The following is a 24,229-nucleotide window of genomic DNA, read 5'->3' on the forward strand; positions in this document are numbered from 1 at the left end:
AGCACTCTGGGAGGCTGAGGCAGGCGGATTGTTTGAGCTCAGGAGTTCTAGAGCAGCCTGAGCAAGAGTGGGACCTCGTCTCTACTAAAAATAGAAAGAAATTTTATGGACAGCTAAAAATACATATAGAAAAATTAGCTGGCATGGTGGCACATGCCTGTAGTCCCAGCTACTCGGGAGGCTGAGGCAGGAGGATCGCTTAAGCCCAGGAGTCTGAGGTTGCTGTGAGCTAGGCTGACGCCATGGCACTCTAGCCCGGGCAACAGAGTAAGACTTTGTCTCAAAAAAAAAAAGAAGTGGGACTGAGGCCAGCTGTGGAGAGAGGGAAGTGAAGGCTGGGTGAGGCAGGGGAGCCTCCCCAACGGAGCCCCTCTCATTCACCCTTGCAGCCCCTGTGCCCACCTGGCAAAGCAGCTGGCACCTGTGAGCACCAGTCTCGGGAGATGAGGGCCCCCTTGCAGTGGTAGCGGGTGTCCAGGAAGATGCTGGCCTGCCAAGGCCACATATCTGGGCCCTTCCTACTGGAGGCCTGGGCTGCCTTGGGCCCTGCACCCTGGGAGAATGAGCTCCACTCCAGGTCCCGGGCCCTGCAAGTCTCCCATCTCTTTCCCCCCAGCCTCTGCGGACCTCTGCAACCCCAGCTCCCTCCCCTTGTCCCTCCAGCTTGAAATCAGACCGTCCACAGTGGAATCCTGTCTGACTTGGGGAACGTCACGGGAGGGTCGGACTCGTAACCAAGCTGGGAGGGATGGTTGGGGACTGGCGCTGCTGAGGGAAACCAGGGAAGCTGACGTGCTGAGGGCAGAGGGGCACAGAGGCCGGTCAGGCCCAGCGAGGTCTGGGAGGCTGGGGACAACAGAGGCTCAGGGGCCGGGGGAATCAGGGAGCTGGTCTCTAGGGGAGGGGTGGCCAGCTGGTCTGAGAAGGATCCAGGCCCAGTCTGAGGAGGGCCCTGTACTCCCTCAGGGGCCCACTCACTATCTTGCCATGGCCTTCGCTGTGACCTGAGACCACAGCCACTTCTCTGCCTGCTCCCGGGTTGGATCCCCTCCCCAGGCACCGCCTCTATACTCCTGCCCTGTCGGCGGCGTCACCCCGCAAAATTCCTAATCTAATAAAAGAACTTACTGATCTCAACCGCCAGAACTAAGCTGCTCACAGTTGCCAAAAACACACATCTGTACCCTCTGCTCAGTGGGAATCTGCTGCAGTGTTTCCCTCAGGAGAAGCACCAGGAGAATGTTGACCTGAAGGCTCAGTGGTCTCCAGTACAAGTTAAATAATATTTGAGCATAACCACTAATATATGTAGAATTATTTAATTACATGTCTGAATGATTTTATTATTCTACATATATTGTAGGCTATAGACCAAAAAAAGATAATAAAAATATTAGAAAAAATCACATGGTTAACTATTTTTAGTACTTTCTTCTCTGACTCCAGGAAATACCAAGCTCACTCCCTCTACTTCATGGCCCCATGCTGTCAATGGCTGGCACACACTGAAAAGAAGTACATCTGCTAGATCATCATGTGACCTCCTTCTCCACTGAGGCTCTGGAAGGCACTGGTGCTGAGCCTGGACTGAGGGAGAACTATGATTTCCATGAATTGGGGTTAACAGTAACCGTGTAAGACAATCAATTAAATATGAATACCTATAACATATAGGTATTTGCATATTGCATGCAATTATTAAAACACCATTTTACTAAGAAGTTAAAACTCTAAGTTTTAAATTTAACCGTGTGTCTTGTATTTTTATCAGTAGATCTGGAGACCTCAATATAAAACAGTCATAAGATCTGAAAACAGTGAAAACCTGAAAGAATCAGAATAAAAAAAAAACATAGAAGTTGTATAGGTTAGTATGAGTTTAAAGGAGCATTGGGTTTTATCTGATACCAAAAAAAATATAAATCTGAATGCACATCTCAGCACATGCTAGGAGATGTGGTGACACAGTGTTCTCGGGCTAAGTGTTCGCAGTGCTCGGGTGAAGCCCCTGAGCACTCTTAGGGACAAATAATGTAGAGCAAGTTTATCTTCATTATTCTTACTTTCATCTTAGGCTATAACCATGAATATAACAGCTTTTCTGAGTTCTTATAGTGAATTATCAATCCTGAGAGTAGTCATAGGACACCTGACAAAGTTACATTGGAAGTGGAATTTGCTAGAATGACTTTGACTTACTGAAGTGTGGCCAAAGCATTGTTTTGGAAAAGAAAGAACTAAGAGAAGGGGGCCAGACGTGGTGGCTCATGCCTGTAATCCCAGCACTCTGGGAGGCCGAGGCGGGAGGATCGCTTAAGCTCAGGAGTTCGAGATCAGCCTGAGCAAGAGTGAGACCCTGTCTCAATCTGAAAAAAAAATAATAAAAAATAAAAAAAAATTAAGGAACCTTTGATGCCTAAATGGCTACTGAGTGACCCATGAAGTAAGACAGCAGGTAGCCTGTGATCAGTTATTAGAAGTAAATATTATCAATGGAATTGAGGAATGACAGACAAAACTTCTAAAGAGTTGGCACGTGGCTACATGATGGTATGTACGATAAATAGAAACAAGTGTTTAAAAAATCCTAACAGAGGGCCAGTAGACTGAGTTAGCCCCAGTGCTTTAGGTTCCTCTGCAAGCAAACCAGAATCCAATGTAAACAGTAGAATGAAGCTGGGAATCAGCGGCCTCCTCTTCATTTATCAAGACGTGTCCCGGCTGTGGTCAAAGTCAGCTGTGCAGAACAAAGTGGTGGTGATCACTGATGCCATCTCAGGACTGGGCAAGAGTAAGCTGGATGCGCCCCCACCTATGCCCATTTGTGCCCTGGAGGACGGGTGGTGGCTGAGTGGCATGTGGGCAGACCTGCACACTGGGCAGGGGCCAGTCCTGTGTTCTCCCCCAGCGTCTCTCATTAACCAGCAAGGGCTGCTCCTCTGGAGGCTGCGGCTTCCTTGCCTGATAGATGGAGCGGTTGGAATATCTAGGGTTGCAAACTCACAGCCTAAGGGCCAAAATGGGTTTGCAGATGTGATTTGTTTTGCTTTCATGGGGTTTCCAGAAATTTTGAAAACGCTAAGCCCTTTGCTGGGGCAGTGTACTGGTTGTGAGCCCAGATTCCGGGGCTGGGTTCAAGTCCTGGGTCCAGCACTGACTAGCGGGTCACTTCCCTTCTGTGCCTTGGATTTCCCACCTATAAAGGAAGGAGGGAGGCCAGTCGTCCCTACCTCCTGACGCTGCTGTGAGGAAGATGAGTTCATAGGCAGTTAGCACTTAGAGCAGTGCCTGGGGCTGTAGTGGGCACCAATCAAGGGTTAGTAATGACGACAGTGAGCACAGTTAGGCAGAACGTGCACACTCCAGTGTGCCACACACACACCCCCAGTCCCTGTTACATCCCACTCGGCCTGAGTCTTTCACCCATTCCAACCCTGGCCTTGAAGGCATTTGCGTTTGCAACCCCTGAATCAGATAGTCTCGGAGGGCTCTTCCGTTGGTAGCATCTGCGACCTGAGAGGTAGTAACTGTCCTCAGGTTTGCAAGACTCTGACTCTGTCACTCCAAGCAGTGGCAGTGCAACCCTCCTTGTCATACAATTCAGTGGCAACTTTGCTGCGTTCTGTTGTTGTTGCTGCTGTTGTTGTTACTTTTAGTCAGGCATAGAACCCACACAGCCAAACATTCATTAGTCACTCAACAAGTGTCCATTTGGTCACTATGCTCTGAGGGTTGCCCCTTCCTAGGAGTTGCTCTGGGGGGCTGGGCGCTCACTCCCACAGGGCTGCTGTCACGAGAACATCCGCAGGCTCTGAATTCTCACAGAGCTGCTGCTCATTCTCCCAGGCATCCTGATTGGAAAAAATCTGTGTGCTTTGAGGATGGGTTAGATTTCAGTGCGAGATCGACCTGGGTCAACCACGTAAGATGAAAAAAGAAAGCAGAAAGCAGACAGACCAGGCTGGCGGTGTGGCTCCTGGGTGAGTCCCAGAAACCATTCCCAGAAAGGGTATCCTGCAGCATTGGAATCCGTGCTCAAAAGCAGCAGTAGGGACATAAACTCAAAGTCTACCTTCTACGGGGGCAAGCCAGGGCACACATATTTGTCCATCAGGCCAGACACAGGCCAACAGGGAGGACTCTTGCCCTGGAGAATCGGAGAAGAGATGCCCCCCAAAGCCATTCAGAATGAAAGGCTTGGGGAAAATCTTGCTCTCCAAATAAAATGTCTTTGTCCAGCGTCAGGCCAGGCTGCTAACAAGCGAGCCCTGATATGACCACAACCGTGGAGCCTTCCTGCCACCTTAATTGCGTACTTCACACATGTGCCGCGGCCCCGTGTTTCTCAGCTGGCCCCCTAGATACACGCTTCCCAGTGGTGAAGCTCGTGTTTTATTCATGCCATTCCCACACCTAGCTCAATGCTTGGTGAGCAGTAAATACTCAGAAATGTTCATGTAATGACTAATCTCTAAAGGGGACATGTGATCAGGGAAGGCACTCACTCAGATAAGTCTGTTGTTGTGTATTTGTTTAAGTGATTTCCAGTTTGATTCCAATATGGTCAGAGAATGTGCTCTGTATTATTCAAGTCTTTTGGATTTGTTGAGATGTGTTTTATGGCCTGGGGTGTGGTCTATCTGGGTACACGCTCCGCCAGCGCAGGAAAGGAATGTGCCCTGTGCTGTCGCTGGGTGGAGCGTCCTGCAGGTGTCGGCTGGATCCTGTCGGTGGGGGAGGTTGCTCAGTTCTTCTGCGTCCTTGCTGGGTTTCTCTGACTGGATAGAACTCTTCTATCCACTGCTGAGAGGTGTATGTTTGTTTTTAACAGTCTCACTTATTTCAGTCTCATTCAGCCATGTCAGACATTGTATTCATACAAATCAAGTGCCCAGGAAACACATCTCAGGAGGAAAACGGCATTGCCAGAGGACTACGGCCTAGTCTGTCTTGACTGCTGCCAGCGGCCTTTTCCACTGCATCTCACTGACCCACCCTGGAAAGAAATGCAAAGCAGAAAAAAATAAAGTCCCAGTATTTAGCAGTAACTTGAGGAGCTGGGCGTGTGTGACCTTAAATAAATGCCTCGCCTCCACACACGGCTGATGACAGTGATTCCAGCTGCCAACTGCTCCGCTTCTCACGGCCCAGGCAAGAACAGAGAGGGGCACCGGGCGGCTGACGTGGGCTGTGCACAGCCACAGCCACCCCGGCTCCAGGGAACCCGCGGGAACCCTGTGGGCAGCGCCAGTACCGGCACGGAGCCCGGCGCCCAGCTATTTACTGTGGAATCAAAGATCAGGACATCCAGCCCTCACCCCAAACCCCCACAATTCAGCCATGCCTGGAATTGCGTCACCCTGTGCCCACTGTCTCTGCAGCAAGAGTGACAGTCAAAATGCCCAAGCCCTGTGCTTGCTCTGCTTCCAGGAGTGCTGGACCAAAGTCAGCCCCACCTGCATGTTTTCACTTCTAAGATGCAGTTTCTCTCCTCCACACATTTCTGAAATAAGGCTGATTTTCCTTCAATCAACAGCATCTTACAGTCTCCACAGGCCCTTTAAAAAGTCATCTATAATCTCTGAAATCAGGAAACATCTTATAGTTGATGGCATCTTAGATTTGATGAAATATGGAAGGAGGGACTCAATTTATGGTTACTGGATGAAAAAGGAAAAGCCTGGTGCCCAAGTGTTTGACACCAGGCGGATGCTGAGCTGAGCCGATAAAGAATGACAGTAAGAGCACCTGAGTGCCCCTAAGGCCTGGCTTCAGCACGGTGACTCAGTAGAGAGTAGCGCCCCTGGGCTTGAGTGCCAAGGCCGTGAGCACACCACTGGCTCCGGCCTCCGGTGCCCCTTAGCAAAGCCAGGTGTTAGTGGGACAGAGGGCAGATGGAACGAAGGGAAGAAACACCCCTGGCAGTCTCCACGACACCAAGGCCAGAGGTTTGTTCTGGCCCCTGGCCACAGGCCCCTACCCCAGTGCCCAGCTTGCAATGAGGGGCCTGTCCTCAAGAGAGGGAGGAAGAGTTCGGTGGGCACCAGACACCCCACCATGCCCCTTCCTCAGCGGTGGGCACTGGCCAAGAGGCAGCCTAGTGTGGAGAACAAGTCACCCCCAACCTGGACCTCAGACTCCCCGGGTTCCCGTCCTGGCGTCACCGCTTCCCGGCTGCGCAACTCTGGGTGATTCACGTCAACTCACCGAACCTCACTTCTCTGATCTGTCAAATCTGCACGGCCGCTCCGCCACTCGGGATCGCGGCCCAAACGCTGCGAGGCTGGGCATCCCGCCTCCCGGTGACGTCTCCCTGAGTGAATTCTGTTATTATAAAAGCCACATGTATTAAAAAGAATTTTTTTAAGCAAAAACATAAAACACACCTAGAACCCCACCAACTCGGGAACATCCTGTGTGAACACGGCATTTTATTTCCTTTCAGAATCTTTATGGTGCTTAACGCACGTGCCCAGCGGTGAGCACACAGGGACCAAGGGTGTCGGGAGGCAGCCGCCTCGTATGTACCTTCCTCTGCAGCTTCAGGAAAAAATGTCCAGTGGTCTCCCGATGTTTCTCATTACTGTTACATCATGCAAAATCCTTTGGTCATAAGTGGCTTCCAAAACATCCCATTGATCCAGAAACGGGGATGCCCCGTCTAATACCTAGTGAACACGTCAACATTGAAGCTGAGCTTTCCTCCCCCCCTCCGCTCCTGCCCCCAGCTAGGGTGGGCTGCAGGGCAGCTTCGCGCTGTTTCTGACCCTTCTGGGGGCTCAGGGGCCACAAGGAGGAGAGACAGGAGAGCAAGAAAAACGCTTACTCACCGACAGTGTTGTAAGGTGGCGTCAACTCCATGCGCCTGGCACGTGTCTAAAAGTGAGTCTGAGTCTTCCTCTGTGGCACTCTGTGGTCCTTCAGGGGCCTCCCTGGGAACGTGCACCTGCACGTCTCTGAAGTGGGGGCCGTGCCTTTTTTATCCGCTTGCTCAATCCCCCCTCAGCCCCTGGTTTTTGGGCAGTGTACCCCACATAGACTCTCTCTTTTGGGGTCCAACTGCCCTCCTAGGAGGTCTTCTTGGGCAGACCTCAAAGGAGCTCCCAACCCACGCATGGTCCACCTCTGGCCACGGTGGCTTCTGCAGTTCTGCAGGTCAGTCCTCACAGAGCAGCCCAGCTTTCGTCCCCTCTGTCCTCAGGACATGGCTGGCCCCGGGCTCTTGCCCATGGATTGCTCAGGGTGACTCAGACGTTGGTCCCCGCCCCCAGCTGCAGGGAAGCACACTATCCCAGTGATCCCACTGGCGCCTGCCCTCCAGGATGGGGGGAGTGGGAAAGCACAGCTCCACCCTGGCCCACGAGCAAAGACTCACAGCCCTGTGTCCAGAGAAGTCCTCCTTCAGAGGCCTCTTTGTTTCTCCTCTTCCTTGATCCATTTGTGTCCTATTTGTGGGTAAAGGGAATTGAACTTCATGAAATAGGGTTTGGTTATTTCAGTCCAAAATTTGCATATTGGACTGGCACCTAACTTTGGAATTTTATATCTATTTGATCTTAGTGCCTCAGTTAAACTTGCAACTTAATATCCTGTTACATATACATATGTAGGATTTACCAGCCTTCTATACACACACGCACACATACACTCCACTGATACAGCATTGTATTCGACACACTGTTTCAAATCTTTCTTTGCTTTTTTTTTTCTTTTTGGAAACTTACTCTATTGCAAACTACTTTCCATGTCAGTAGACGCATTGCTGCAACATCAGCTTTGGGGTTTCAAAATCATCTGTACATAGATGTACTACAATTTACTTAACCAATCTTCTATAATTAACATATTGGACATTTACCATTATCTCCAACTCTTTATTGTTATAAATGGTACCGAGATAAACAATAATATAACTATGTCTATGTTGACATTCTTCATTATTGCCTTGGAATAAATGCCCATAAATGAAAGCACTGAGTCAAAGTCTTCTCTTACTTGTAAGGATACTGTCAAGTTTTTCTTCCAAAAGATTGTAGCAATTTATACTGCCACCAGCAGTGAATGTGTGACAAGCCCTTTTTCTCATGTCTTGCCAAGATTGTTTTTTATTATCTGATAATTAAAATTAGTGCCATTTGCATTTTTTATTATTGGCATTGGTTTCTATCTTCTGTATATCAGTTCTTGGTGCTTCTTTTATGAATCACTTACTCATCTCCTTAGTCAATTTCTTTATTAGGATCTTTATCTTTTTTTCTTATTGATTTGTAAGAGTCCTTTGTATATCAAATAAATTGACCCTTTTCTTGCATATAGGTTATAAATATTTTTTCTTAATTGGTCTCCTTTGTTACGGTCTCTTTTTTTTGCTATAAGAAGGGTTTTTAAAGAGTAACATCTACAAATCATTTCATCCTTCAAGGCATGTTCACAACCAGATCTTTCCCCGATTCAAGAGTATATTAATACATTCATTTCTACTTTCTTCTAGTTCTCTTATGGCTCTGTTATTCCATTTAAATATTTGGTATTTTTTCTTATAATGCATATAGCTTTTTTGCAACCCAAATAGGGTTGTAAATACCACTTTTTAAATAATATGTTCTTTTACCACTAATTTAACATACTAACTTTACCGTATACTAAATTATCATCAATACCTGGCTCTATTTTTATCAATATTTCTATGTAGACTTGAACTTGTAACACTCTGCTTTAATTTCTGAAGCTTTACAATATATTTTAATAGACTAATATTTTCAAAATGTCATTTGCTTTCCTTCATATTTATCATTCCAAATAAAGTGTGCAAGTGATGCCACATACAGTTTAGAATCTTTCTGTCATTTTCCAAGATCTGTTAGGATCTTGATTTACTGCATCAAATTAACTTGAAAACAAAAATTGACATCTTTATTGAATTCTGCCATCCAAAATTATCATGGACAACCCCTTTGTCAATAAAACACCTACGCTGAGAAAAATATTCCATTCTCTGCAGTCCTGACAATTCAAGGTGACATTGTCCACAAAGTTACTTCTGGATTCGGGTTTCCCTCAGTCAGCAGACTGGCCACAGCGTGCCTCTCCCAGCTCTCTGTTACGCCCGGGACACATGTTTTTAGCCTCACTGAGACCTCTCATCCCTCGAGCCCTCTACTTGTCTTCTCCACTGGCCCTTTTCCCTTCACTTCTGCTCCCACCTGGCTCAGATTTCATGGTCCAGCACCAGAATTGCTCTCTCTCCAACACCACAATTCCCCTGCCCACGATGCCCGCTATCAAACCCCAGCCAGCTGTCCTGTCCAGCTGGTCCCTTCTCTCCACCTGCATCAGGCCGCTGAGCCCTGCAGGAGAAAATCACACAGCCTTAAGGTCACTGTGAGTCATTGCACTCAGGACATCCAGCTCCAGTGGGCCACGGTCCCCAGTCAGTCTGGGTCCACCACTTCTTGGTATAAAATGGGACAATAATAAGTACCACTCTGGAAGAGGTGTTGTTGGTGCCTCCTCCAGATCCCTGTTCTTGACCATTTCATCCATTCGCCAAGCGCTGTGAGTATTGGCTGCTTCTGGCTCACAGACACCCCGTTTCCCAGAGACTTGGAGTTATGCAGTCCATGCACTCACCCCCAGAGCGGGCAGCCCACAGTCAGTGACTGGTTGACACAGGTGTGCAAAGGCTGGTCCTCTTGCTTCCAGGTGGGGTAGCTCTGCAGTGGGATTTAGGCTCCAGAATCTTCCTTGGATCAAGCCAAGGCTAGGCTTTACCTGAGACCACATCCTTGCTTGGCACCTAGTCCATGTCCTCACTCCCTGATAGGTGTTCTCTGAGGAGCACTCCCTCGATAATTCCTAGTCACCTGGATCCCTGTCTTGGGTCTGCTTCTTGGGAACCCAACCTAAGACACTACCTCATAAGGGAATTGTGAGAATTAGATGAGCTAATGTATGTGAGTCTCTTTCAATGGTTCCCAGAACAAGTGACCTCTCAAAACATGTGACTTTTTATTGCTTTTAAGTATCAGTATTATTGCTACTCAAGAATGCTGTGTCTACCAGCTAATGCTCAGTTGAAAAAGTCCTATATTGGGTGCTTCAGGAATTAGTTCCAGAGTAAAAAAAAATTTTTTTAATTTAAATACATTTAATGGGCACAAGTGGTTTTTTGTTACATGGATGAATTGTATAGTGATGAAGTCAGGGCTTTTAGTGTACCTGTCATCTGAATAGTGCACATTATACCAAACAGGCAATATTTGATGCCTCAGCCCCCTTTCAACCTCCCCCACTCTGAATCTCCACAGTCTGTCGTCCCACTCTGCATGACCATGTATACCCATCATTTAGGTCCCACATATAAGTGAGCACATGCACCATTTGTTTTTCTGTTCTTGAGATTTTTCTCTTAGGATAATGGCTTCCGATTCCAACCAAGTTGCTGCAAAAGACACGATTTCACTCTTTTTTATGGCTGAGGGTAGTCCATGTTATATATACCACATTTTCTTTATCCACTCATCAGTTGATGGGCACTTAGGTTGATTCCACATCTTTGCAATTGTGAATTATGCTGTGATAAACATAGGAGTGCATGCGTCTTTTTGATATAATAATTTCTCCTCCTTTGGGTAGATACCCAGTAGTGGGATTGCTGGATCGAATGGTAGGTCTACTTTTAGTCCTTTGAGAAATCTCCATACTGCTTTCCATAGAGGTTGTCCTAATTTACATTCCCACCAACAGTGTATAAGCTTTCCCTTTCACTGCATCTGTGTCAACATCTATTGTTTTTACTTGTTAGTAATGGCCGTTCTGACAGGTGAGGTGATATCTCACTGTGGTTTTAATTTGCCTTTCCCTTACGGTTAGTGATGTTGAGCACTTTTCCATATATTTTTGGCCATTTGTATATCTTCTTTTGAAAGATGTCTGTTCATGTCTTTTACCCACTTTTTAATGGGGTTGTTTTTTTCTTGCTGATTTGTTTGAGTACCTTGTGGACTCTGGATATTAGTCCTTTGTCAGATGTATAGTTTGTGAATATTTTCTCCCATTCTGTAGATTGTATATTTACTCTGTTGATTATTTCTTTTGCTGTAGAGAAACTTTTTAGCTTAATTAAATCCCATTTATTTATTTTTATTTTTGTTGTATTTGCTTTTGGGGTCTTAGTCATAAATTCTTTGCCTAGGCCAATGTCCAACTGAGTTTTTCCTAAGTTTCTTCAGAATTGTTGTTATTTCAGGTCTTACATTTAAGTCTTTAATCCACCTTGAGTTAATTTTTGTGTATGTTGCGAGATAAGGATTGAGTTTCATTCTTCTGTATGTGGCTCTTCAATTTTCCCAGCACTATTTATTGAATAGGGCATCTTTTCCCAGTGTATGTTTTTGTCTGCTTTGTTGAAAATAAGTTGGTTATATGTATATGCTTTTGCTTCATTCCATTGGGTTCTACCTCATTCCATTGATCTATGTGTCTACTTTTATACTAGTGCCATCCTGTTTTGGTTACTACGGCCTTGTAGTATAATTTGAAGACAGGTAGTGCAATGCCTCCAGATTTGTTCTTTTTGCTTAGGATTGCTATTCAGGTTATTTTTTGGTTCTATATGAAATTTAGGATTGTTTTTTCTAGTTCTGTAAAAAACGTTGGTATTTTCACGGGAATTGCATTAAATCCATAAATCACTTAGGGCAGTATGGACATTTTAGCAATATTGATTTTTCCAATCCATGAGCATGAGATGTCTTTGCATTTGTTTGTGTCATCAATGACAAAAATCAGTAGCATTTCTATACACTACTAACAGCCAAGCTGAGAATCAAATCAAGAACTCAACACCATTTACAATAGCTGCAAAAAACAAACAAACAAACAAACAAAAAAATCACCTAGGAGTATACTTAACTAAGGAGGTCAGAATAAAATTAATTAGACAGAATATATACATACATATATATCCCTGGCTGAGCTATCTATCCCTAGAGAAAATGTGAAATTGGTGACATGTAGTCTACAAAAACCTGGTGGCTGTTGCCAATAGCTTTAGATTGAGATATCTTGAGGGCTGTGGTCCTGGGGGGCCAGGTGGACAGACTCATCTTTCTGTTCAGTATAAGGAAGAATTTCCAATAATCAGAACTTTCCAACAAAGGAAGAGCTATTTCACCGTGCTGTGAGCTCCGCTTCACAGGGAACAACCAACCTGAGGCTGGAAATGACAAAAAAATTCCAGCCCAGGGAGGTGGATGGATAAAACAACCTCTAAAGGACCCTGCTTTGCTACCACTTTTGAATTCTTTGAGTTCTTGAGTTCCTAAGAGAGGGGGCTCACTGTCAGTGGCTCCATCCACACAGTGTGCCCGCCCGGCTTCCTTCTTCCCCACAGAGTGTGCTCGGGTGTCCACATGGGTGGGGCAAGGCTGGTGCTGTGTGGAAAGAACTGGGAGAGGCTAGAGATCCTATATGATGCCTTGATCAGCGTGGCTGACCCCAGCAAGGTAAGGCCTTCCAGCCGTCGGCTTGGGTAACCCCTGTGCACCGTTAGCCTCCACTCATTGCTCAGGCCCAGCTCTTGGGCCAAGTGGGGGAAGTTTGGTGACTGCTTTGGGGAATGGGAAGAGGTGAACGCACTGACCTTGATGTAGGCATGTCTGCCAGCCATGAGGGGTTGTCTCATTTTGACAACTCACTATGACAAAAATTTGTTCTCTGGCCAGTGATCTTCACCCTAATTCTATAAAAGTCAGACTCAAAAGGATCCAGAAGACAGGGGAGGTTGCAGGTATGGGTTGTAATTAGAAACACAGTCAATTAAAACAAAAAACAAAAACCACAAAACCTCAAATGCTCAAGTGCTACCTCCTTCAAAGAAATCAGGGAAATGAAATTGCCTCCCAAGAAATCTCCTAGGAAGTGAACAGTGAGGCTACAGTTTTCCTGGCATTTCTAGAGCGTTGTTCAGGGAATTGCCTTCAGAGCTTCCTTCCGGAATTTTTTTCTTAATCTTTACCCTTGAGGCTGGATTTGATGTTTGGAAAGAGACAAAAGTCTTTTGGAGTATGGCCTTTGAGGAAAGGGATCGAACAGGCAAACAGGGCAACACCAAAGTCTCCAAAGTGTGTTTTTTGGGATATTTTTAGGTATTGGGGAAAAATGAGGTTTTGTGGTCAACTGTGTGGGAAATACTGTTAATCCAAGCTTGTCTGGTTTTTATACTGAGGGACTTTGGGGATCCTTTGATATGCTAACACGCATTGTGTATCTCCAAGAACTTGGAGAATAGTCTGTGTTTCCCAAACAAATGAGACCAGGGAACCCCGTCTTCAAGGGCACATCTCAGGACTAGTGTCTGCCAAACCCTGGGATTGCATTGATCTCATGGCACCATCAACATGCCCACTCTCGCCATCTAAACCAACAGTCTTTTTTTTTTTTTTTTTTTGAGACAGTGTCTCACTTGTTGCAGCAACCTCCAACTCCTGGGCTCAAGCAAGCCTTCTGCCTCAGCCTGCCGAGTAGCTGGGAATACAGGCATGAGCCAACATGCCCGGCTAATTTCTTCTATATATTTTTAGTTGTCCAGCTAATTTCTTTCTATTTTTAGTAGAGACAGGGTCTCGCTCTTGCTCAGGCTGGTCTCGAACTCCTGAGCTCAAACAATCCTCCCACCTCGGCCTCCCAGAGTGCTAGGATTATAGGTGTGAGCCACCACACCTGGCCTAAACCAACAGTCTTGATAACACCAAATGTCTAGGGCTGACTACAGTTTCTGGCACATGGTAGGTGCTCCAAAAATATTGTGTTGAGTGTATGATTTTGGTCAAAACCAAAATTTATTGCATTTTTGCTATGAAGCTCTGTGATGGATTTTCTTGCAGCTTGTAATCCAGTTTGGAAAGTCGTTCCCAAAAAGGAGCTCAGAAATGTTAAAAATAACAATGTTACCACTGGAATCAGTGCACAGCCAACAAAGTGAACCATGGTGAAGGACAATACTCATTTGGATTTACCAGTTCTGGAACCTTGGCCAAAAGTTCAGATTTTATTATTACATATTTGTGTTTGGATTTGTTGTTGTTGTCGCCCAGGTCCTCAAGAATGTATTCTCCAACCATCTTCATCCCAGAGTCACTTCTGCTTCTTCCTCTTTATTTATTTTTTTTTTTTTGGCAGTGATTTTATGAGCTTTGAATTTCAAAAGGGGTGGCTCTTAGAGTGAGGGTCCCCAAGGTCTGCAAGAGGGAGGGGATCCCACACATGGTCTGCCTCTCTCGTTGGTTCAACATACGTTCACCCCAAAGCTGGTCCTATTGGATTTCTCGGATATCAGCTGTGTCCTGGATGTGGCAAAAGAAGTCCTGGATTGCTATGGCTGCGTGGACATCCTCGTCAACAATGCCAGCATGAAGGTGAAGGGGCCTGCCCCTAAGATTTCTCTGGAGCTGGACAGAAAGATCATGGACGCCAACTACTTTGGACCCATCACACTGACCAAAGGTCTCGTGAGTTTGACTTTCCCATGGGTACCCGGGACACCCGATGCTAGGGAGGGCTCTGTTATGTAGCTGGGACAGTCTTCAAACTCTAGATGGAACCCCCCAGCCCCCTCAGAAAAAACCCTACTTATTTGGTGAGGGCTTTTAGCATTCTCAATGTAAGTGTTGATGAAAGAAAGGGGATTTAGGAAATATCTTACTGGTATATTTCAACTTCCCTCTCTGTGAAACCCCCTCTTCCCACCCAAGCCCTGCCCTTTACCACTCTCTGCCTACTCACATCCATCGCTTCCCTCCAATGCAACATCTCTGGCCCATTGTCTTCATCCTTTGCAGACATTTTGTTCTATCAACCTTGCAGTTGATCTGCTGCTAACCATGACAGTCGGTCAAAAGGGATTCTGCCCTCAGAAATGAAGAGGAACTACAAGAGACCAGGTATTCTTTCAAGCCCTTCACAGAAACAGGGAAGGCAGGAGGGTGTCTCCCTTTAAAAGGTCAAGTTGTGGTTCCCATGTGGACCTGTTTGAGGGGCCAGGAGCCACCCAGGTGGAGAGTTCTCACCGCCAAGTTGAAATGCAGGGCTGCAGCCTGGGAGGGTGGGGCTGGAGAAGCCCCTGGGGTAGAACCACAGTTGAAGCTCCTCCCCACGTTTATCAGAGCAGAAGCTCATGGAGAATGTAAGCATGGAGAACCCCTGCATTTGGGGAGTGGGGTGCCCTGAGGAGGCACGGGTTTAGAGCCGCCTTCTCTGCAGCCAGCTCCCATGCCAGGAGCCTCTAGGGTGGGATTCTGAGGAGTGAGACGAAGGGAAGAAGCAATTGGGGCAGAAAGATGCCGCCCAGCGTGCCTAGAATGGTGCCCCAGAGATAGCAGTTTCTTCCAGTCTGGTCCCTGTGGACCCACCATGTGGCCAGCAAAGGTGTGTCATCCTAGCAAAGCTTGACAAGGACTGTCCACTGGCATCAAAGAGAGGAACGGAAGTGGAATGGAAAAGGGCAGGACTGGTTTCCCCTTCTGGCTGCACCTCTAACCTGCTGAGGGCCCGAGTCTAGTCGTGAGCCCCGGGCCTCAGGTCGCCCATCTCTGACACGAAGGGGCTGGGCCTAGCCCACCATTCGGACAGCGGAGTCTTGGAACACTGACTTCTCATTTCTGCCACGTCCCCGCTACATGGGGACTATTATTTACTTGATATCTTTCTGCAAAGGTCCTCACTTTTACATTGTAGGGCAGAACTAAAACAATATTTTAGCTTATATGATGGTGACTTGTTTTTGCTTTTAGCTAACAGCCAAATTTCGCTTCTGTAAACAAGGCTTGCTTGCTTAATGCTTGGTTACGATAAGAGCTAAAAACATGTTCCAATGTAAAAAAAACAACTGCAAGAAACTTCCTGATTCAAAAAAGACCAAGGCCAAGGCGTCACCAGCGCATGAACAGCGTGCGCAGGGAGTATGCGTACGTTCCTGGAGCCCTGGGGAGGGGGGGGAATCTCTTATCTACAACAGGCTCCAGGAAAGAGTATAAAAGACATGCACCCCCTCTGTGTGGGGTCCCTGCCCATGAAAGAGACCACTGCGTTGGTGCTCGGGGCTTGGACCCTAGCTCGAGCTAGTAAATAAAACTCCTTTGCCTTTTCAGCCTCAGTGACTCTTTCTGTTCCCGGGGCAGAGGGGACCGGCTCTAACACATTAAATTCACTTCAGGAGGAAGGCCTTATACTGCCAACAAAGTTTAAAATCCCTTTCACTTTCAATAAGTAGAAGGCAACCTGAACACTAAACAAAGGAAGTTCTCCCAAGGCAGCCCGAGACCCCCAGAGTCTTCCAGCTCTTTGTTAAAAGGTTGGCACCTGCAGGAGAGGCAGCAAAGACACGTTGGAACCAGCAGGAGACTTCCTTCTGGAGGCAATGGGAGAACTGAAGAGACAGTACCCGTCTTACCGTTGAAATCCATGTCACTTAATGCACATGGGGGGTCATTTAAAATCACCCAGTAATTCACCAGCTGAGTCTAGCCCACTCTTTGGACACACTGGATAAAAGATTGCCATGGCCATGTCATCTCTGCCCTGCGGCCCTCCAATCGCTGCAGAGGCAGCATAGCCCTGTGTGATGATGGGGGTGTGGTGAGGGCCTGCACCGCCTGGGTCGGGCCGGGATTGCGAACCGTGACTCATCCTCCCTGTCTTCCAGCCCTGCTCCCCAACATGATCTCCAGGGGAACAGGCCAAATCGTGCTAGTGAATAACAGCCAAGGGAAGTTCAGAATCCCATTCTGCACGGCTTGTGAGTTGCTAAGACGAAAACATTGTCTTCTGTAGCACGTCTCATGCTAAGACACGAGCTGCTGTGTCCACGACACGGCGTGTGGTTACGGGGGGAGGGGCCCGGAATGAGACCATCTGTCTGCTGGGTTGTCTTCCACCCCTGCACTTCCTATTTTTCGACCACCTGCAGCTGGCAGGTCACCCTGGGAGATGCTGACACAGAAAAGGTAAGGTCTGTCTCCCCGCAAAGTTCACGGTCTCACAGGTGGGCAGGACATGTGCTGGCAGGACATGACAACGCCAGATGAAGGTCACACTCCTGACATGGACACACAGCCCCAGCTCAAATGGCCCTTCCTCCATAAAGGTGCGCTTGAAGCGCAGGGAAGATTGCAGTTGGGAAGGAGAAGGACGGGTGCACATCACAGAATAGGACAGGGACAGAGACGTTCTGAGGAAGACAGAATGAGAAAGGGTCAGGGTTTCAGGGCAGGGGCAGCTCCAAAGATGGATCCTTTAAAAAGTTCAAGGGGGAAAAGGGCTTCTGGGTGCATGTTCATGGGATCTAGTCGGAAAAATTCTGGAGATGTTCCCAGCTCCCATGAGGTAGGTTCTGGGAGGGTGGGGAACATGCTTCATGGCCCATAGTTCCATGTGCAAAGCAGAAGCTCAGAAAACGTTCGAGGGGTATAGGGGTGGAAGGAGGGAGGGGAAAAAATGGGTAAGTCCCTGTAGGAGTTTGCTCAGGATTTCAAAACAAAATACCGCAGGCTGGCAGCTCATACAACAGAAATTTATTTTTCTCACAGTTCTGCAGGCTGGAAGTCCAAGATCAAGGTGTGGGCAGGGCTGGCTTCTGCTGAGGCCCCTCTCCTTGGCTTGCGTGTGTCCAGCTTCACTCTGTGTCCTCACATGGTCTTTCCTCACGTCCGACATCTCTCGATGTGTCCAAATTTCCTCTTCTTATAAGGACATCAGTCAGGTTGGAGTAGGCCGAGCCTAACGGCCTAATTTTAAATTAATCACCTCTTTAAAGACCTGTCTCTAAATACCCATTCTGAGGTACTGGGGGTTGGGATTTCAGCATATGCATTTCAGGAGGGAGGACACGATTCAGCCCATAATATCCCCCAGTAGTGTTTTACCTCCCTTTTTCCACTTGAGGCGTTAGGTAGTTTAAGCCCACGATGCTGTAAGACTGTCACATAAGAATGAAGTTTATTTGTCCTCCACGTGGCAGTCTCGCTGGGAAGGGCTCAGGTCACCAGGCACCACGGAGCCCCAGGGTTGTCGAGGAACCCAGGGTCTTGCCAAGTCATGGCACTGACACCAGTGGTCACAGCTGGGTCCCTGCCCCTTTTGGGTTCTGGCTGGCCAGAAGAGCAGAGAGTAGGGGGAGTCGTGCCCAGCATCTAAAGCCCCAGACCAGGAGGTAGCACCCACGACCTATGCTCACACCCTATGGGAGAACCCAGTCACACCTAACTGCAAAGGATGCTGGGGAGCCCAGTCCACCTGGGGCCCAGGAGGAAGGGAAGGATGGCGCTTGGCCCACACACACCAGTTTTGCCCGCATCCGTTTTCCTCCCTTCCCCAGCCCGCTTGTAAATCCCCCCATGGTTCCTTGTAGTTTTCAACTTTCCATACATGTTCATTTCAGGACCTGACGACTCTTCACTTTCCTTACCCCACACCTTCATTCATTCAACAAACAATGTCTCAATGCCTAAAGCCAGGTGCTGGGGACACAGACAAAGGTGACATGATGAACAGTGAGGTATGGGCACTGCAATGGGCGCTTTGGCCACCGACCCATATAGGACAAACTCACTGGTTTCCTTGGAGCAATTCCCAAACACAGCATTGAGGGCTAAGAATTCCCACGAGGCCATCTCCACCCCTCCAGCCATAATCTGGCTTCTCCGCAGCTGAGGAAGGAAGGGAGGCAGAGTTTCCCACGCAAATGTCTGAATAAAGAGATGCCACCCTGGACCAGCCCCAAGCTCTCTTCTTCCTCCTGGTCTGGCTTTGGAAGGACACAGCGGCGGGGACGGGGGGTTGACATCGGAGTGCCCAGAGGTCTGCTGACTGCAGGAGCGGATCTCTTTTGACCACGCAAAAGAAACGCAACATCCCTGGGTGCCACCATTCCATTAGCATCCACCCAGGTGGGGGCACTGGGGGCTCTGAGGCTCAGAACCAGACACCGGCATCACGCCATGTGTCCTTCCTGTTGCAGGCGCGCACCCCTCTCCTGCACTAGCCACACCACATGGAAACCACTGCCCGTGTGCCTGCCCTGCTGCCAAGCTGTGGGTGCACTGCCTCTGTCCCACCTCCAGGGCCCCAGCTCCTCGTCCAAGACCCCACCCAGAGCAGGGGCTTCACTGTTGAATGCCTGAAGGAATCTGGGAGTTGGTGGATAAATGAACAAGCTGAGCCGATAGCCTTTTTCTTGATAACACTTGTATTGAGATATAATTAACATGCCATACAATTCGTCCATTTACAGTGTACAGTTCAGGCCAGGCGCGGTGGCTCACGCCTGTAATCCTAGCACTCTGGGAGGCCGAGGTGGGAGGATCGCTTGAGGTCAGGAGTTCCAGACCAGCCTGAGCAAGAGTGAGACCCCATCTCTACTAAAAAATAGAAAGAAATTATCTGGACAACTAAAAATATGTAGAAAAAAAATTATCCGGGCATGGTGGCTCATGCCAGTAGTCCCAGCTACTCGGGAGGCTGAGGCAGAAGGATTGCTTGAGCCCGGGAGTTTGAGGTTGTTGTGGGCTAATCTGATGCCACGGCACTGACTCTAGACAGAGTGAGACTCTGTCTCCAAATAAATAAATAAATAAATAAATAAATAAATAAATAAATAAATAAATAAAATGTACAGTTCAATGGTTTTTAGTACACTGACAGTTGTGCATCCATCACCACCATTTTAGAACATTTTCACTACCCCAAAAAGGAAGCCCCCCACCCCTGAGCTATCACCCGCCGGTGTCCCATCCCCCCAGCCCTAGGCAACCCCTGATCTACTTTCTGTCGCTCTACATTTGCCTACTCTGGACTTTCCATGTAAATGGAATCACACGACATGCAGTCTTTGGTGACTGGCCTTTTCACTCAGAATGTTTTCAAGGTTGACCCAGGCTGCAGCATGGGTCAGTGCTGCGTCCCTGCCATGGCTCAGTGACATTCCACCGTGGGGATACACCGCATTGCATTTATCCATTCGTCAGCTGATGGACGCCCGAGTTGCTTCTGCTTTTTGGCCCCTGTGAATAACGCTGCTCTGAATGCTCACGCACAGGGTTCTGTGCGGATGTACATGTTCACTGCTCTCGGGTCGCCCTACGAGAGGAACTGCTGGGTCACGTGATAGCTATGTTTAACAGTTGAGGGGCAGCCGAGCTGTTTTCTAAAGTGGCTGTACATTTTATGTCCCCACTAGCAAAGCACAAGTGTTCCATTTTCTCCACTCCTTGCTGACAATTATTGTCCATCGTTACGATTCTAGCCATCTTAGTGGTGTGGAATGGCAACCACTCACTGTGGTTTTCATGTGTATTTGCCTGTTGGCTATAACAATCTGCTTTATGTCGGCAGAACTGGGTTCACCGTGAACCACGAGGGGAGTCCTAACGGGGCAAAGAAGGCAGGAGGCCTGGGTTCTAGCCAAGATTCTGCCACCTTTGGCTGTGCAACCTGGTGCCCTTCACATAACCTCTCTGTGTTTCTCATGCTTCGCTATTCATAAAGTGGGCAGAATAGCTCCTCTGTGTCTTTTCATTCAGCGTATTACCGAGACAGCCGAGTGTCACACAGGTGCAGAGAGGCTGCAATGAGACGATGCACGGAAACTCACTGCACAAACCAAGCAGGGGCCGCCTGGGGGCACAGGCTGAAGCAGGTGCCCAGCTGCGTTTGGTGTGGCCAGCATGATGGCAATGTATTTTTAATTCATAATTTAATATTTAATTATTTAAATATTGGGATATTTCAGTGAAAATCAGGACTTCCAGCTCCTCCTGAGCAACCACAGGGCCTGCCTTCCCGCGGCAACAGTTGGCTGGAGCCAAGCTCATTCTTCTTTATTCTTTTTCCTAAATGTTTGAACGACTGGGTTAATTTGAAAGCCTTGTCTTCAAGTCCTAGAAATTATTTCTTCTGCTTGGTCTAGTCTGTTGTTAATACTTTCTACTGTATTTTGAATTCCATAAATTACTCTTTCATTTCATTAAGTTCTGTTGTATCTTTTCTTATATTATCTATCTCTTCAGGAAATTTTTCATTTATGGCCTGCATTTCTTTTTTTTTTTTTTTGGTTTCTTTGTGTTGGTTTTCAACTTTCTCATGAATCCGGTTGATCTTACTTACCATCCGTATCCTGAATTCCACATCTGACATTATGACAATTGTATTTTGGTTTGAGTCTATTGCTGGAGAACTACTGTGATACTTTGGGGCTGGGAAAGCTTGTTTTTGTCCTGTTGCCAGGTTTCTTATGCTGGTTCCTTCTCATCTGAAACCCGACTCAGCTCAAGACGGATGGGTTTGTGGTGCACCTGTTCTCCTCTGCTGGAAACGCTCTTACTCGGTCAGGAGATAGAGAGGCCCCCGGATGGTGCACTTGAGTCCTGCTCTGGATGACTGACCAGGCAGGAGCGGGGTGGGTGCACTGTGAGCCGTTAGCACTGCTGCTGTATAGCTCACGTGTCACCATTGCTCTGTGGTTGTCACAGGCAGTTGACATGCTCTAGAGTGAGTGATCACTCTGCCTAGTTCCTTCCATCAGCAGTGACAACTGTTGCCCGCAGTGGCTTGAGTGCTCCCCTGCCCAGCTCCATGGGCAGCAGCGTTTGTTGGCCTGGAGCAGTTTGAGCGCTGCCCTGCCCAAGACGGTGGGTGGGAGTGGCAATTGTCTGCTCGTGTCTACCTTAGTGCTGCCCCGCTCATGTCTGTGGGCAGCAGTGTTCCCTGGCCCATGGTGGCTTAAGCAATGCCCAACCCAAGATGATCAGTGGCAGCAGGGACCAGCACATGGCAGCCCCATCTTTCACACTACCCAAGTCCCCCACCAGTGGTGGGGGCACAAGGCACCTGCCCATGGGACATGCAAGAGCACCCAGCCCTTCTGCTTCCTCCCTGGCCTGGCAGGGGCACTGGGGAGGCAGTAGCAATGGTTGATCTGACCCCTAATAGACACAGTGCTCTGGGGCTGTGATCTCAAAATACTACCAGCCATACCACCCAGGGTTCCCGCTAGTGGGGCCCTGCCAAGACTTCTCACCAAAGCTGCACCACGGCACAGTCTCCAGTCAACTCTCTCTGTCAGTCCAGCAGCCTGCTACAGTGGAGGGTCCCTTACACAGCTCAGATTGCTGAGTGCACGGGAGAAGGGTTAAGCCGAGGGTCATCTCCTGTGTCCCTTCTCCACACGCAGATACCTTCCCTAGGTGCCTCTGATCCCACAGAGTGGGTTGCATCTCTGCCCTCCCCTTCACTTTGGGAGCCTCCTGTCACCTTCATATTGATTCCCAATGTTCTCTTTTCAATTATCGATCTGAAAGTGAATGTCCACTGAGCACTTTCGATCTTCTCCATGAAAGCAGCGTGTGCAGTCTGCTTCTAGCCCTCCACCTGGACCCCTCCTCCCAGGAGACACACTTTCTGATTTTAGTATTAATATTTAAAAATGTTTAAATGTCTCTTTGTTGTGTGTCTTTTTCTATAACTTAAGCTTAGGCCAGTCATCCTCACACATTCCCAAGTCACTCAGGGAGGCTCGGACTGGCATCCAGCCTCTTGCATCTAGAAGAGCAAAGAAAGGAAGAAGTCTTGTCTGTTCTGCCATTATTCAAAATTTAAGTATACTTAGAATTTATCATGCTGCTCAAAAATGGTTCTCTTTAATAACTAGGCTAGCTCTAGTCTAAACCAATAAGAAATCACATCACAAAAGTTCTAAATATACCCATGTTGGGCCAACCTACAGTTCTATTGGGTCTTTGCTAGACTTAATTGCTGAAAATACAATATTCTCTAAGGCATTTTACAACCCAGGGAAGCTACTAATATCTGAAGATGGGGAAAAGGGAAAAATATAAACATTTCCCTCAGCTTCTAAGTAATTTCATGAAACATTTGTTCAATGATAACTCTACAGTAAACTCTGTGGTAGACTGTAGAGAAATAGAACTGAAAGACATCTTTTGTCCCAGACCAATTTACAATGCAGTGGGGAAGACAGATGGCTGGACCAAAAATTCAAAAGGTTGGGTAAGCACTGAGATATAGGGGCAGGTAAGAAGAACATTAGTTCTGGGGGAATGAAACATGAACTGCACCTTCAAGGAGGAGAAGGGGACAGTCACAAGTGGAGAAGGACTATTTCCTTCCTGGTCAAATCAGTAGCTTTCAAAAGGTTAGGGAAGGGAGACCAGCCAGTGGGATTCCAGAAAGGTGGCCTGATGTGGATGAAGAGTGAAACCAAAACTGGGAGCTGCACCTGAACCGTATGACAAGGGAGGGCTGAATGGGGACAAACTTACCTGCCTTGACGGGGCATTGGGGCATCGGTCCATTTTCCTGGAAGTGTGACATCGTAAGCAAAAAGGTGACAAGATCATATGTAGATTTTAGAATCATTCCTGTGAGTAAGTGAGAAGGAAAAATCAAATGGTGTCAGAGCACAGGCAAGGAGACACACTGTGAAAGGAATCTTATGAGCAAAGGGCTAAAACCAATTTTGTAGTATTTTAATTATGCCCAATGTTGTTTAAACAGACCTTTTTAAAATTAAAAAGTGTATAAAAACATTTTTACTGATCTCTGATTCCTGATTCTGAAACTTCTACATGTTGTAAGTCTACAACAAATCATCAGCCCCATGAATGAGAAATATATTCCAATGAAGTAAGCCAAAGAAACAAGATAAAAACTAGATAAAGTCACCTGCAGGATTTTCTAATGTTTCTTGTCGTCCTGAAGCTTCCAGCTTCCAGGACAATGATTCAGGTTTCCTTTATCCTGACACCCAAAATTATGTCTCCTCTGTTGGGCATAAGAATATCTAGAGTTACATTTAGGTGACCATAATGTGTGGCGAAGAGTGACCCTGCTGGCATGATCACAATGACCCTGTTTGCATCCAATACAGTGCTCCACTGTTAACCTGTAAATAGATATATTTGCTTTCTAGACAAATTCTAAGAGGCCACAGAAACCGGCTTCTTAGCCATATGGAATAATCCACGGGTGAATTTCTTTCAGGATAGACCAAAACTGATGTAGACAATAATCCTGACGTATTGTGATCCTTCAAGCCAGACCAAAAAGAAAATCTGAGATGCAAGGCTCCAACAGAAGAGAAATGTGGGCTGAGGCCATGCTGGCAGTTGGTGGACCTGCTCTATATCTTCTGGGGAGCCGAGCCCAGTGTGGGCCA

At 47.5% G+C, this 24,229-nt stretch overlaps 1 protein-coding gene across 1 annotated transcript; it reads left to right on the top strand.

Annotated features, from left to right (window-relative positions):
* Positions 1 to 2,670: 2,670 nt before the first annotated feature.
* On the top strand, positions 2,671 to 17,007 carry LOC123621128 (dehydrogenase/reductase SDR family member 7C-like). Its single transcript, XM_045526977.1, has 5 exons — positions 2,671 to 2,791; positions 12,397 to 12,506; positions 14,295 to 14,505; positions 16,703 to 16,795; positions 16,967 to 17,007. Exons 1-5 carry the CDS (start codon positions 2,671 to 2,673, stop codon positions 17,005 to 17,007), a joined length of 576 nt encoding a protein of 191 aa, XP_045382933.1.
* Positions 17,008 to 24,229: the final 7,222 nt, after the last annotated feature.

The sequence above is a fragment of the Lemur catta genome, chromosome 15, assembly GCF_020740605.2.
Source record: "Lemur catta isolate mLemCat1 chromosome 15, mLemCat1.pri, whole genome shotgun sequence".
Lineage (NCBI taxonomy): Eukaryota > Metazoa > Chordata > Mammalia > Primates > Lemuridae > Lemur > Lemur catta.